The 15815-nt window shown below is 46.1% G+C and overlaps 1 protein-coding gene across 2 annotated transcripts; it reads left to right on the forward strand.

Annotated features, from left to right (window-relative positions):
• The first annotated feature begins 1229 nt into the window (after positions 1-1229).
• Positions 1230-8765, forward strand: RGS4 (regulator of G protein signaling 4). Of its 2 annotated transcripts, XM_055333831.1 has the most exons (5): positions 1230-1373; positions 4521-4625; positions 4848-4909; positions 5514-5680; positions 6131-8765. In XM_055333831.1, the coding sequence occupies exons 1-5, from the start codon at positions 1330-1332 to the stop codon at positions 6368-6370; spliced, it is 618 nt and encodes a 205-aa protein (XP_055189806.1). In that variant the 5' UTR covers positions 1230-1329; the 3' UTR covers positions 6371-8765. The 2 variants fall into 2 exon arrangements, with proteins under 2 accessions (XP_055189806.1, XP_055189807.1); XM_055333832.1 differs by lacking the exon at positions 5514-5680 and having other exon boundaries at positions 6131-6343.
• Positions 8766-15815: the final 7050 nt, after the last annotated feature.

A 15815-nucleotide genomic window follows, 5' to 3' on the forward strand; every position in this document is an offset into this window, starting at 1 on the left:
GAGCTGCAACTACAAGATGTAAAACACCTGCATGGTTCTTTGAGGCATGCAGTCTGTCATATTGTGTGCCAAAGATACTAATTGTCCAGGTATTCAGAAGCACCTGAAGGGTCAAATATTCTTAGGTTCACCCTGAACCCCGGTAATATGCACATAAATTAGGTATTTTAGGTATTAAGTATTCTCTCTCTCTCTCTCTCTCTCCCTCTCCCTCTCTCACTCTCTCCCTCTCTTTCTCGATATACCAGTTTGGAGATCTGAGTTCCCTAAGACATAATGATATAAGTCCATTTGCAAATATGAAAGGGTCTCTATATTTGTTCATTTACTGCCTCCTCTGGTCCCCAACTGCTGCGTTGCGGCTTTCAGCAGGAGGCCCGCGTGTGTCCGGGAGCCCACCGGTGTGCACTCGGCTGAATGCTCTTCCTAGTAAGATTTCTGGCAAAGTGTTCCACACTCAGGCTGATTACAGATGTGGCTAATCCACTTGCCCCGGGGCGGATTTTCTGGGCCGCCAGGCCTCCAACCGGCTCCCCTCCACGCCCCCGCGCGAATGGGACAACCCGGGAGGCAGCTTCTGCAAATCACCGCCTGGAAATGGTGATCCTGCCCAATTCCCCTGGGGAAACAGTGAGGATGAGCTCTTGCACCGTGTGAGATATGCTATTTCTAATGCAAAACATAATAAGAATAAAAATGAAAATGAAAATGAAAATGAAAAAAAGGAAAAAAAAAAAAAGCGCACTGAGACTCAGTCCCCAAAATGAGCCCAGCCCGGAACTCCCGCTGGCGCCTTTCCTTGCAATTGCTTTTGCAGAAAGGCTGGATAAAGCTGCGTTTCGTTGCGTTTGAAACTCTCTTTTTTTTTTTTTTCCTCCCCCTTTGCTAGAAATCCCAAACCCCGGACCGACATCGGTTGGAGACCCGGGGCATCTGCCTGCGCGCTGCAGCGGCTCCGCAAAGGCTCCCCTCTGCGCGCGCCGCTGCGTCAGACCCTCCCCGCGGAACCCCGGCCGCCCCGGGGCGGGGGCGGGGCTGCTGCGGGCGGCGGCGTCAGAGCTGCCCCCTGATTGGCCGGGCCGCCGCTGGCGGTGCTGCCAGAACTACCTGCTGATTGGCAGCACCGCGGGGCGGGGCTTCGGAAGCTGCCGTCTGATTGGCCGGGTGGCCGCCGCCGGGCTATAAAAGGGAGCCCCGCGGGCTCGGCGGCAGCTCGCAGGAATCCGACCGCATCTTGCAGGGCGAAGAGGCCGAGCGCGCTCCCCTCCGAAGGCGCAGCTCCTCCCGCTGCATTTCCAACCCCAGCTCGCGAACCCCACGCCGCACACCATGTGCAAAGGACTCGCAGGCCTGCCGGCTTCTTGCTTGAGGAGGTAAGATTATTTGCAGCCACTCCCCGCGGTAAACTTTGGGACACTTTCTCGGTCCCTTGGTCCCTTTCCCTTCGCCGCTTGCTCACCCGGCTCTCCGGTGCGCGCAGGAGAGCCTCCCCCTGCTGGCTCTCCTCCACGGCCAGCTGGACGTCGGCACTGCGGAAGCGCGCCCCCCACCCCACCCCACCCCACCCCCCGAAGGTGGGCCCCCATGGGACCTGGCTTTTGAGGACTGTCCTGACCCTCTCTCCCCGAGCTAATTCGGAGTAAGAAGGGACATGAGGCTTCGGGGCGCACACAGGGCTCTGCGATCGCCGCGGTTATTTGCACATCGCTGGGGGTCTGTGGAGACACGGCTCTGAGCTTTCGGACCGGGTGGTAGGTCCTGTTTGGGGGAAGACACCCCAGAATGAGGTCTGGCTGCATCACAGGCGCTGCAGTACCTTCCACTCTCTATGCTCCTATAAGCAAGTGTGACAATCCCGTGTGAGTTCCAGTGCTAGGCCCCCTTCTCTCTCTCTGCCCCCTTCCCCCAGTTCCTGAAATGTCTCACGTGAGTGGTGGTTGAGAAGTCCCGATCCTAACAATTCATTTAACAACTCAGTCCTCCTGCAGACATTGTTTTGTCTACTGTCCCTTGATTAAAAAAAAAAAAATAGTAAAGCTGCTTCATAGCTCCTCATATGCCTTTGCCTTAAAAAAAAAAAGGATAAATAAGTGCTTTCAGAGAATGCTTATATATTAGCCAGCTGAAGAGAAATACAAAACTAGTGCATATCATTATTATTTAATCTTACAGTTGAAGGTAGAAAGTCCGTCTGTAGCTGTAGCACCCCCTTGTTTCCCTGCAAATAAAAATCACTTTAAATTTCAATTTGGGAATATCCCAGAAAGCACAGCCTTCCGTGCACTTTGTAGAAGTTTGCCTTCCAAATGTTCAGTCATTCAGGGGTGTGAAAAAATACTCTTTTTAAAATGTGCTTTCATGGGTGCCTTAAAGTGAAGCAGGAGGGATCTGGCAGGAAGTACTCATGGAGGGGGTGCCCCTGAGCTCCATCATGACTATCCCGAGCTGAGTGGAGCAAATTAGTCTGAGCTTCGGTTAACTCATATATAAAATTAACCATACAAAAATAAATAAAATAAAATAAATTAAAATAAACCATACAAAATATAGGAGTGTCAGGAAACCGTTATGCTCTGGTAAGTATTGCAGGAGACAGATGAATGATTGCACAGGTCTGCCCAAGGAGGTAAGAAGCTAAGCTGGGGAGGTAACCTGTATATCAGCAAAGTGAATGGCTCTTCCCTCTTCACTGGTCAACTGCAAATCAACTAGTCCAGCACGTTCCCCCCTAGCATCGGTGCCTGAGGCTGCAGGAAGCCCTGAACTGCTCAAGGTCAAATAGGCAGTGGATGGCCAGGGCCCATGAAATCCGGTGTCATGACTCCGGTGACCTCTAAAGTCATGCTGGCTTTTATTTTTATGGTTGAATGGCGTCCTAAGGACAAATGTAGCATCCTTGCTAAGCATACTAACAACTCTCTATGAAATGACTTGCATTACTCAGTAACTTAGATCTCAGCCTGAGCCGGTACATGGCAAGGTGAAGTGAGGTCTATTTTGACCAGATCATAATATGTTTGTGTCTTAGAATCACTTGAGCCTTTAGGATTCTATCTCGCTGTCATTGAGGAGGATGTTGCATCCCCTGAGCAGTCGGAGAAGCAGAAGAGGGAAATCAGTCTTGTGAGGAAGAGATAATCCATTTTTAGGGGCAGCCCAAAAACATAAGGGAATTCAAGCTTCTGGAGAAATGCCTGAATGGAGAAGCCAGTGACCTATCAGGAGCTGTTATAAAATGCCTTTTTTTATCCTTGAAACTTTATTTTTCTCCCTTTCAGTAGGAACATCTAGCCATTCATTGCTTCTAAAGTGACATTTCTCTTTTAAAAATGATTTCTTGGCTTTTATAATAAAAGAGATTCAAACAAAAGAGGAATTAACAGAGAGAAAGTTGAGCTTAAAAACTTACTAAAAGGTCCTTCTTTCTAAGTCATGCACCCCGCTGCTCCCTCTGCTCCCTCGCTATCCATTAAACAGTGCAAATAAGCTCTGCTCTAATTAAACAGTCACTAGCCGCAGTGATGACTCTTGCTTGCTTCTCGATTGTTTTTAAGGCTCAGATGCCCTTTATAGTGCAAATGCCCTTAGAATGTAGATATTACACAGGAGAGCAGTAGCAACAGCAGAAGCAAATTTCCCTAGAAGCAAGCCTGAAGTTGCTCAGCTTTTGGCCAGAGCATTTGCCTTTGTGGCCTCCTCCACTTCCCTCCGCTGGAGCTGCATCCCCACCTCCATGAATACCCAGGTCAATCGCTTGGCCCACCTCCTGGGACGCTGGGACCACCCAGCCCTTCCCCTTGCTCTTAAGGTGCTTCTGCAGGTCCCTCTGCTAACAGGGAGGCAGGTGGAAACAGCCGCCATCTGTCCAGAAGGTGGCGTGCAACAGGAAAGGTGCCACATTTCCCTCTCAATTGCTGCTTGCCCTCCAATTCCTACACATTACCCAAAGAGCGGTCCCCTTTTCAATGTGTGTCTGTTAAAGACCCCAAAGCGTTCTATTGGTCAAAATGATAGGTTTACAGAAGCACCACCTGAGGCCAACTGAGAGTCAGCATTGTGTCTCAGGCTGGGGTCCCTGGGGGCTCAGTTGGTGAAGTGTCTGCCTTCTGCTCAGGTCTTGATCCCGGGGTCCTGGGGTTGAGCCCCACATGGGCTCCCTGCTCAGCAGCAGAGTCTGCTTCTCCCTGTTTCTCTCTCTGCCCCTTCTCCATTCATACTCTTTCTGTCAAATAAAATAAATACAATCTTTTTTTTTTTTTTTTTTTTTTTTTTTTTTTTTTTAAGAATTCTGTTGCAGACAGAGCAGGCTGTGCTGTGACTCTGGCCCCGGGTTTCATAGTGAGTCACAGGCAAACACAGAAGTGGGATCTCCTTTTCCTGACTGTTCACGCCGACTTCAGCTCCCATTTTGTAAATAAACTGCCCCGGCCCCTTTACTAGGAATGGACTGTTTGAGCTCTGCCACCAGGGTATCTTTTAAACGAGCTAATTAGGATTATTCTTTTTCTTCTTCTGTGCAGTGCAAAGGATATGAAGCATCGGCTCGGTTTCCTGCTGCAGAAGTCTGATTCCTGTGAACACAATTCTTCCCACAGCAAGAAGGACAGAGTGGTGGTTTGTCAGAGGTAAGAGAAAAGGCCTCGGTGAGGACCCATTGAATGTTAACTATTTAATGTCAGAGATGTTGAAATTTCCACCCATTTTGTGGAAAGACTGTCCTAATCAAGAATAGGTCTCATCATGAGGATAGAAAATAAGTGTCTGCATTTTTCTCAGGATCTTAAATTTCTCGCCCTAAGTTTGTATCATGGCATTCAAGTTTTTCTTTCTCTTTGTCACGTCTCTAGGGTGAGCCAAGAGGAAGTCAAAAAATGGGCTGAATCACTGGAAAACCTGATTAGCCATGAATGTAAGTCTGACGGCTTTCTTCCCTGCTAGGAGAAGGACAAAAGCTCTCTAGATAGACAAGTTATCTCATATTATATTTGATCTAATAAGAACTGCAGACAGAGTTGGGTTTCTTCTGGCTTCCAGACTCAGGAGCATCAGTCTATTTAAAATTTTACCATGCCCCGGGCTTTGTGATAGACAATGGAAAGTTCATACAAAACCATGTGGAAAATCATCTCTCTCACCACATGGGAGGGGTTGAGGGGAAAACTTCAAAATATTGAGACTTCTTGCAGAACCAGCCTTAGTTTCTCTTTCTCAAACTTACTTTGGCAATTGGCTTTGAAGCCAAGAGTAAGCCAAACTTACTTTCGGCTTCATGGGTATTTCAGAAACACTGAGACTGCAAACCTTGAGCAAGAAGCACTAGATATAACTGGGACCCAATAGATGTCAAACAGATTAGGGTCACCTGACCCCAAGTGACCCTCAGAAAGGAAGGAAAGGGTGAGGCATTTGAGCCCACACTTTATTCTCTCAAGCATGTTGAATTTCCCTGAAATACACTGTCCAAGAGGTCTGCCAGTGTGGTGACAAGGGTGGCTCTTTCTCCTCCATCACAGGTGGGCTGGCGGCTTTCAAAGCTTTCTTGAAGTCTGAATACAGTGAGGAGAACATCGACTTCTGGATTAGCTGCGAAGAGTACAAGAAGATCAAATCACCCTCTAAACTAAGTCCCAAGGCCAAAAAGATCTATAATGAATTCATCTCCGTCCAGGCAACCAAAGAGGTAGGTCTCCACGGCACAGAACTCTCTGAGTCTCGGTGAAATTTCCCACAAGTGATATTTAGTGGTGTGGATCTTTAGATCATCTGAGTTAAAGGAAATGATGTAACAGTGGAGGAGATTATTAAAACCTTGACCACCCCAAATAAGTCAGTTAAGAAGAAAGCTTTCATCCAGATGACTTAGATGATCTCCCTTAATGAGTTTTTTGATAAATCTTCCCAATTTGTGAGAAAGAATGAAGAGATTGTCCTGCCCACCCAGAGCAGATGAACCTTCTATACTCTCTCACATGTGCCAGGGTGGAGCTAAATATTCTTTTTTTTTTTTTTTTTTTTTTTTTTTTTAGTTTCTGGGGTATGAAGGGTGCACGTGATGCCTCCCCACAAAGCATGCAGCCTTCCATTGTCAACAAGGCCATGTGTCCAATACATCTTGGTCTTTGCCCTATAGGTAAACCTGGATTCTTGCACAAGGGAGGAGACAAGCCGGAACATGCTGGAGCCCACGATAACCTGCTTTGATGAGGCCCAGAAGAGGATTTTCAACCTCATGGAAAAGGATTCCTACCGCCGCTTCCTCAAGTCTCGATTCTATCTTGACTTGGCCAACTCTTCCATCGCCGGGTCAGAGAAGCAGAAAGGGGCCAAGAGCTCTGCAGACTGTTCTTCTCTGGTCCCCCAGTATGCCTGATTCTCACACACACCAGAGGGCTGAAATGCCAAGACTCTATGCCTGGAAAACCTGAGGCCAAATATTGATCTGTATTAAGCACCAGGGCTTTATCCACATCGTAGCTTAGTGTTCATGCTGCCTGCCGTGCGTGAGTCACTCCCATGTAAGAAATAGATTTAGTTTTGATGTTTGGTGTCCATCAGGGCAGGACCTCATTCCAGTCCAGCTTTCCCAGATTTCCTTTTGGGTGCCATGTGAGCAAGTATCCAAATAATGGTTTTGTAGGGGTGGCTTTTCAAAGACTGTTGCAGTCTTCTCCTCCCAATGGCTTGACCTCAGGTTGGTTGGTTGGTAACATTTCATGTGACATCTACAAGCACATGTATTCTGTTGGCACTTTCTCTAAACTCTAGATGTTTAGATGAGGTTGATCTATCGTGTGTACATATGTGTGTGTGTAAATATATGTATACACGTGTATACATATATTTACACACACATATATATACACATTCTATGTATATGTGTCTATATGTATATATACATATATATTTCTGCAAGAATAGATAGGAAAGACCCTAGGTGCTCATAACTAGAGTGTGCGTACATACCTAATGCATGTTCTGATCCCTGGTCTTTCATCCTGCAATCAAACAGGCAAGCAGAGCCCATTCCCATGCAGGCCAAGAAAGGAATGCTAACCTGTGGAAAGTTGGTTCTGTAAAACACTATAGGTCCTGTCGGCCACACATCCGAGGGACTCCATGTGTAGCGTAACCACTGATAGCTTCCACATTGAACAGTATTCTAAGGAGCAGATATCCTAAAGAATCTTAAGCCTGGCTGACACAGTTCTGTCTTGAGCTGGTTATTTCTTACAGAATTTTGCAGTCCCTCAGCTGCTGGCCTTCCCTTCTTTGCCTGGGTGCTTGGCCATGATTGTCAGAAGCCAGGTTGGTATGGAATTGGGAGAGAAAATGCTCGAACCAAATGAAGACACGCAGGGAGGGCCTCGCCAGCTCTACCTGCTGTAAGATACTGGCTGAGCGAGGGCATGGAACTTCAAGGTTAATAGTCTTATCCTCTACTCTTTTTCTCTCTCCTGATCAAGGGTGCTCTCCTTATCTTGTCCCCCCGGCCCCACCGCCCCGAGGACTTCAGACATCAGATGAGGCTCCTCCCTTCACTCGGTTGGTTGGTTCCCTATAATGGCTCCGGGCTCTATGCCTCCACTTAGAAACCAGCAGCAAGGGAAGGATTGTATTTTATAAGTGGGAAACATGTTTTTGCAAACTGAAAAGCCCTCCTAAGTTTCTCTTTTGAAAGGAGGACCTTGTTCATTCCACCCTGAACATCAGGGCTACTAGAGCCTGCAGGTATACCTTTCCAGCCTCTGAGACTAAATGAGAGAGGAAAGGAAAAAAGAAAACAAGAAACAAAAACCAGTCGATAGAACTACTGTTTGGAACTTTTCAAGGCACGTGAAATACTTGAAAATTTCTCATTTACGTTATTTATGATGTTGTTTTCTACAATGTTTTTATTATTGTATTGTTTTATAAATGGAGGGTGCAGGATATCACCTGAATTATTAATGAATGGCCAGGAAGTAATTTTCTTCTCATTCTTCTAAAACTCCAGCCTTTGAAGTGTGTGCGCGCGCGCACACACACACAACACACACACACACATGCATGCACATTGCACTAGTTTCTCCGGGATAAATTGCATACGTGAGCACCTTGTGGCTTGTAAGCCAAAAGATGGGGTTGCACAGTGAAAACCAGAGTGTGCATAGACAAATCTCACCCTATTAAAGATGTAGGTTCTTTCAGTTATGCCCTTTTTGTCTCTGGCAGTCTTACTTTCCACGTTCCCAGAATTCCTCCCCTCTGTCCCTTTTATTATACATGGTTCCACAGTTTTGTCTCTAGTTGACTCCAGGATCCAGACGTGTAACTCTGTTGATCTTGCCCTATTATAACTGTCATGACTCTCAGATTGTACCTGTGCTCACGGGCTGATGTCTTACAAAGAGATCTGGAAGGTCATTCTGAATGAGAAGTAAATTATTTTATGTAATACAATTTTCAAGTGTGTTTTTCAATTGTATTTACCTCTTATTTTGCCACCATTTGACATGCTGAGCCAACCTGCTCATGGCCTGTGGGCAGAACTCTTCTTCTCTTTGCATGCCTGCTTTTACCATGTGCTTTAAAGGCCTCAAAGCTGAAGCTTCCAGGGAAACACATGCATCTTAATAATAAGGGTAAATAAATGCTTCATACGAAACTATCTGCTTGTAAACACATTAATGATCCACAAGGATGTGCGATGAGAAACAACAAGGTGTAGGACGATGATAGAAAATGACTCATTTCCAGGCTTCGATCTGTCCCATGCCAACTCTGGAGAAAGCAGCAGAAAATAAATGTTGTATATTTTCCTGTTCCTGCCACTGCTCTGACTACCTCTCATCACAGAGCCGAGGCAATCTGGGCTCCAGAGACTTTGCTCAACAGACTTGGGGTGTACTTGCAGGTCCTCAAGAATAGTTCAAGAGATAGAGTTCACCTTTCAGAGCCATTCCTCTTCCACTTATCTGTCCAATAAGAAGGTGGGAACAGAGGAGACTCAGAAGGTAGATGAGAGCCGTAGATCCCTGCGGGACAGACTCCTGGCCCAACTGCTCAAAATCCCTCCCTCCCCCTTACAGATTCTCTCCCCTAGAAAAGAGGTGTAGAATGTTCCCAATCACAGTCACGGATACAAGGTCTGTTATACCGTGAGACCTCCATTTCCTGAATTCTACTTCCCCATTGTGGAAGTCAGCTTACAGGGCGTTCAGGACCACAGATTTCAGGCTATTTGGAGGAAGAGACCCCTTCAGGGATCTGACAAAAATCATGGACCATCTTCTGAGAAAAATACACAAAGGGATCCAGATTCATCAGAAATATTTAGAAGGGGTAGGGCACCTGGGTGGCTCAGTGGTTGAGCGTCTGCCTTTGGCCCAGGGTGTGATCCCGGAGACCCGGGATCGAGTCCCACGTCGGACTCCCTGCGTGGAGCCTGCTTCTCCCTCTGCCTGTGTCTCTGCCTCTCTCTTTCTCTCTGTGTCTCTCATGAATAACTAAAACTAAAACAAAAAGAGAAATATTTAGAAGGAAGCTTTACAACTCCCCCCCTCCCCAAACACACAGGGATGCCCTTCCCCTCTCCCAAGTAGGTGTCTCAGAGTCCCCAGGAGTGTGTAGTCACTGCTCTTTGCATGTAGTACCATCTTCCAAGTATCACAGAGGAATCAAAATCACTGCTATAAGCAAGCGTGCTTGTCCCCAATCTCTGCCTTGCCCATCCTTTCTTCTTGGTGGTTGGCCATGAAATAAATAACACATATATGCAAACTCTTTTGGACCTCGATCAAGGATCATGTGTTGAAAAACAATTATTATTGCTTATCATGTGCCAGGTATTGTCCTAAGCACTTCATATACATAATAAACTTAATTCACACGGAAACCCCGAGATACATTGCCAGTTGTGAACACGGCCTCTGCAAAACATCTGCCGATTTTTACAGCTGAGGAAACTGAGACGCAGAGAAGTTAAACTTGTCAAGGTCAATCTGCCATCAAGGAGCAAAGCTGGGATTTGAACTGAGCCATCTTTGCCCCAGAGAGCAGGGCAGAGACATGAAACACTCACCAAATACCCACATGCCAACAGACAAGGAGCAGACTGTCACTTTCAAACCTATATGCTCGGGATTAGAGCCAAACGCATTTCCATCTTTTTCTTCTCCTTCTGTGGCAGCCATGGAGAGTATATGTTTCAGATTGTGTAGCCGTGAGATGAAGGACCCCTTGACTCACTTCAGAATATCAAGTGGATAAGGAATAAATCATTGCTGATTTGAATCATCTGTTTATGAGGCTGTTTGTTACTGCAGCAGAGCGTTGTTTATCCTGAGAAAATCAGAGACTGCGCTCTTCACTGTTCCACCGTGTGGTTGCCATTTTATTGTGTGGGGGCACACAAGCATGTGGAGCAGGGGACTCCTTCACGTTATAGCAGGCTGCAGACAAAACTTGACTTTGGAGAAACTCCATGACCCAGGGTGCCCCAAGCTGTGTCTCGGCACACCATGTCAACAGAGCTTAGATGTTTAGAGTTAGAAACGAGATGATAGAAGGGGGAAAGAAGAAAGAAAAATTCAAAAAAGCTACCTCCAAGGAAAATTCACTACCCATCAGCGTTGGCCCAACATGTGGACCAAAAAAAAAAAAAAAAAAAAATTCGGTGTAGCAAGTTATCCAGATAAATAGGCTCATGTGACTGCCAAGACCCAAAAGCATAATATAAAAACAAAAGGACTCCATTCACTGAATTCAGAGACTAAATTCAATCCATGAGTTTTCTCAGGCCATTAGCCTGCATGCGAGCCACTAAATTGCTCATTAAAAACTATTGTGTTACTATGCATTGCTTTCTAGATGTCACACGGAAATACGGCACGAGAAAAGGAAAATACTGGGTTTTGACTTTTTTGTGGTATAGAATAGAGGCAGAGTTGAGTGAGTTGACTAAAAAGTGTTCACTGAGAAATAGCATCCAATGTCTTAGATTTTGCATGCAAAGTGATAATGACTGAGCCAAGGCCAAGGATGACTGAATTTCTGAAGCACATTGGTGGAGGTCGGCAATGCGTGAAGAGACAACTGGGTTTCCAAAGGAAAGTTAAAACTTGATGGTCACATCTTACACCTATGGCATGCTTATTAATCACCAGCCTAGGGTGGCTGCTTCCCATGATCTCATCTAACCATTAGGCCTGAACTCTGAGGTAGATGCGATCAGTGGCTTTCCATTACTGGTGGAGGAAATGTGACCCAGGCAAGTTCAGAAATTTCCCGAAGATCAACATCAAAGAAATGGCAGAGCGTGGAGCAAACCCAGAAATCTGCCTCCAGACTAAACACGTTTAATTACTCTAGGCAAGGAGAAGGGGAAGGGAGCAAAGAGAAGGAAGAAAAAAATCATGGTAAGTGAGAGGAGCCTAAGAGGAAGCAATGAAAGTAGAAGGGAGAAAAGAGGTAAAAAGATGAAAAGAAAGAAAAGAAGACCAGACAGGTTAGAAAATGTGAAAGGAAAGACCATGAGAGATGGAGCAGAAGAAACGGAAATAAGATGCGTGTTATGAGGAAGGACAGATTGCCAGCCGCTTGCCTGAACTGGGGCAGGTGGAAGGTTCTCTGGGTCTAGGGAAAAGGGAGTTTGGGAAGCAGGAGATAAATACCAGGTCAGCGTCCTCTCTAAGAATCACTTTTCTGTTTCCTCTTTCTCTCTCTAAATTTCCCAGATCCAGAGCAAGTGTTAACAATGCCCGCCCACTCCCGAGAAAAAACCCTGAAGGAGGAATGAAAAAGGATAGAGGAACAGGTCAACTTTCCCTTGGTTCCAGCGCGCCACTGCTTTGGAGTGACATTGCGAGGGACATTGCACAAGTCACTCAGCCACTTGCAGGGGTCACACACCAATGGGATCCCAGAGGGAAGCCGTCATTTGGCAAATAGTCCGGGTTGCCTTGCTCTTGCTCCCCACTGGGAGGCAAGCCAGCGACCATGACCGCAGGGTCTAGGCTAAAGGAACTTGCCCCCTACTTGAGTCTGGTCAAGGCCACAGCATGTGCAGATCAGTGTGAGTTAGATCGTGGGAATTAAGGGGTGGTGGCCTCTTGAGAGTGACTCTCCAGGGTTGACTGGGGAGGGAGGGGGAGGAGGCATTGCTTTTGAAGAAAGTAATGCAACTGTTTTGTGGATCTTCCAGAAGTATGATTTGTCACATTCCCAGATTATTCCACCAACCTATCGGGCTTTTGAGTAGCCGTCTCCTGTCGGGGCAAATATAGCCCCGCGATGTCCCCTCTACAGCGACCACAGTGATGGAAAACCAGTTCCAGCTAAGTCGTGTCACAGACAAGGCCCGCTCATTTCTCCTCTGCCTCCCCACTTCTCTTCCCAACTCTCCTCTGTAGGACTTGGTACCTTCTGCTACCCTTGGGTCTTGCTGCTAATAATTCCATGCTTTGGGGTGCCAGAAAGGACAACTGCTAGAGCACTTTGCAAGTCCTAGATGGATTCTTCTTCCAATTTCCCTCTTGGAGACCCCTTCCCTGACACAGGACCCTTCCAACTGGAGAGTACAGAATCACCGCCGGTTCCTTCTAGATCCCTCTCTCATACCCAGTAGTCTCCCCTCGGGTAAAATCACTCAGAGCCTGTTCCTGCCTCTCCACCCTCATGTCCATGGCAGGCCCTTCCTCCGGGCCACCACCACACGTGGCCGGGCCCATTGCCTCGGCCTTCCTTCTGGTCTCTGACACCCTCTGATTCCGAGGGGCACACCTGACCTCCCACTCTCCTGCTGAAAATCCGCAATACTCTCAGCTCTCCAGGCGAGTTTCGAGACCCTTTATGACTTTGAACTCTCTAGCCTGCTGGCCTCCTCTCTGCTGGCTCACTCCCACCATCCAGCTGGAATGATTTGTGCCTCCTGACCCCGCAGGTTGTTAATTGCCCCTTATCAGTGTTCAAGCCAGTTTTCCATCCTTCCCCTCCATCCAGCCACCTCCTATTGTTCATTTTAAACTCGACTCAAGACTTGTCCAGGGCAAGAAGCCCTCTTCCCCTCTTTGGCAGGACGTCAACATTCCTCTGATGTCAAGGCTTCCCTTGATACTGTTTTGCTTTCATTGCTACCAGCGCCGTGTCCTGGAACCGCCGATTTAGGAGTGTGTCTCCCAAACTTCACAGCCAAGTTTCATTGACACCAGGTGTCATTCGATTTTACAGCCCCTGCATGAGTAATGAGCCTAACACACAGAAGGGGACTGTCTGTGGACTGTGTGACAGTTTTACATCCTCCTGGATGCAAATAGAAGACTGATCTATCAGGCCCCTCCCTTGTCCTGCACACTTACTGTACTGAGTGTTCACACGACCCTCTTGGGCTTAACTATAATCTTGATACTTCCCTCTTGGAAAATGCAGGGGTGTTTCTTCCTGCCTTGGGCGAGGGTTTGCAGTGGAATAACCAGAGTAAGAAGGAGCTGGTTGGAGCCACCTTGCAGAGAAAAGAAGATTTTAAAAAAGAAGCTGAGACAGTGTGAGCAGTTGTTTCTGTACCTATTCTATACATATAGTGAAAATTTACATATATTTTATATGAGGTTATATACAATTAGAATTTGTATGCTCCTTTAAAAAAAAGATTTTATTGATTTATTCATGAAAGAGAGAGGCAGAGACATAGACAGAAGAAGAAGCAGGCTCCATGCAGGGAGCCTGATGTGGGATTTGATCCCAGGATCACGGGGTCATGACCTGAGCCCAAGGCAGAGGCTCAACCACTGAGCCATCCAGGTGCCCCTAAAATTTGTATTCTCCTTGACCTATATAACATTCTCATTTATATCCACAGCAGAAAACAGCTAACACTTATTGTTTACTGTCTGCTAATATTACCTCTCTATGTGTATAAACTGACTTATTGTGTATAACAACCCTATGGTGAAGGGGCACTAAAATTTATCACTTTCCTTTTAGAGGTGATGAACCAAGACACAGAAAGGCAAGTGTCTTGCCCAAGATCACACAGCTCATAAGCGGAAGCGCCGGAGTTGGTCCCAGGGCAATGGGACCCCAGAACCCATGCTCTTTGCTTCACTCTCGCTTTTTTTCTGTTTTTTTTTTTAATTATTATTATTATTTTTATTGAAGTTCAACTTGCCAACATATAGTACAACACCCAGGGCTCATCCCTTTAAGTGCCCTCCTTAGTGCCCATCATCCCATCCCCCCGCCCACCTCCCCTTCTGCAACCCTTTGTTCGTTTCCCAGAGTTAGGAGTCTCTCATGGTTTGTCACCCTCTCTAATTTTTCCCACTCATTTCCCTTATAATCCCTTTCACTGCCACACTGTTTCTCACACCAGCCTAGAACTCTGTCTACTGGGTGCTCACTCAGAAAAAGTAGATTAGTTGACCACTCTTCCCTCACAAAAATGTTTCTCTGGAAGTTTCTTCTGCTAATCCCACTTATTTCTTGGTAAGCTCCTATTTCTGCTTGCCTAGTCTATTTCTTATAAAATTTTATTTTACTTTTAAAGGTTTTATTTATTTATTTATTTGAGAGAGAGAGAGAGAGAGAGAGAGAGAGAGAGAGGAGAGAGAGGAGAGAGCACAAGCAGGAAGAGCAGCAGAGGGAGAGAGAGAAGTGGCTGAGCAGGGAGCCTGATGCGGGGCTCGATCCCAGGACCTGGGATAATGACCTGACCCGAAGGCAGATGCTTAAGCGACTGGACTGAGACATCCAGGCGCCCCTCTTGTAAAATGTTAATAGCTCACTTCCAACTCTCTGACACTTCACTCCATGTTTCCTTCAGACTCTTCACTGACCTACACCAGATAATCTTGTCCTTGGAGTGATAGTCAGGACTTCCAGGGTCAAACTAAGTCTAGACCAATACTGCATGGCATCCACACCTAGCTTGCTCAGCTGCCTCCTTAATTTCTATATCCCTGTTGATGTCTGGACTCAGTCCATGGAATAATTATAGATGGCAGGTGGGATGGTCTGCACACCTGCCCCCCGTGCTCTTCCCTGATTTCTGGCTCTCCAGCACACTGATAATTGAGAAGTTGAAAATTGTATGACTTCAACACTAAAAATAAGCACTTACAATAGGCTCCCGGCACTATTTATTTTTCAGGATGAAATACTATAGGAAATTTGAGACCAGTGAATAACCTTAAGTAGAGATAGAGAAACCCATACAAAGCAAAGGAGAATATAAAGCAAATGGGACAGTAAGTAAAGGTAAATGTTTAAATCTATATTTTTAAGTAATAATAATAGTTATAGTTTTCACGTATTGAGGGTTGATGCTTAAACTGGCACTGGATTTGTGCTTTGCATGTGTTACCCCATTCAATTCTTCCAATATTTCCACTTTGCCAGTTAATAAAGCTATTCAGGGTTGAATGCACTCATTCGCTCATGATCTCATCATCAATAAACAACAAACTTGGGACTAAGGTAAGGTCAGTTTGAACCAGAGCTCTTCGGGTCTTAATGACTCATAATGACCGTTCCCCCAAACTGTACTGCTTTCAATAATCACCTCAAAATGGCTCTCTCATAAAGGGATACCAGCATTTGGGGGTGATTGTATGTGAACTTTTACTCAGTTATAGATAACTGATCTAGGACAAAAGAAAACTCTTCTCTGAAGCAGAAATTGAGGAAGTTGTATATAAATGACAGATTCCAGGCTCCAACTCTAAAGATTTGGTGTTTGGGGGAAGGAAACCCCAAGATCAAGTAAGCTTAACAAATAATCAGTTTGGAAACCATTGATCTAGGGGACCCAGCCCAGAACCAGGAATCTGAGGTTGTGTATC

The sequence above is a fragment of the Nyctereutes procyonoides genome, unplaced genomic scaffold (assembly GCF_905146905.1).
Source record: "Nyctereutes procyonoides isolate TBG_1078 unplaced genomic scaffold, NYPRO_anot_genome, whole genome shotgun sequence".
Classification (NCBI taxonomy): domain Eukaryota; kingdom Metazoa; phylum Chordata; class Mammalia; order Carnivora; family Canidae; genus Nyctereutes; species Nyctereutes procyonoides.

Coding starts and splice junctions, on each gene's coding strand:
- RGS4 (XM_055333831.1), top strand. CDS start 1,330: ATGTGCAAAGGACTCGCAGGCCTGCCGGCTTCTTGCTTGAGGAG. Junction 4,626..4,847: donor AGAGTGGTGGTTTGTCAGAG/GTAAGAGAAAAG, acceptor TCACGTCTCTAG/GGTGAGCCAAGAGGAAGTCA. Junction 5,681..6,130: donor CCGTCCAGGCAACCAAAGAG/GTAGGTCTCCAC, acceptor TTTGCCCTATAG/GTAAACCTGGATTCTTGCAC.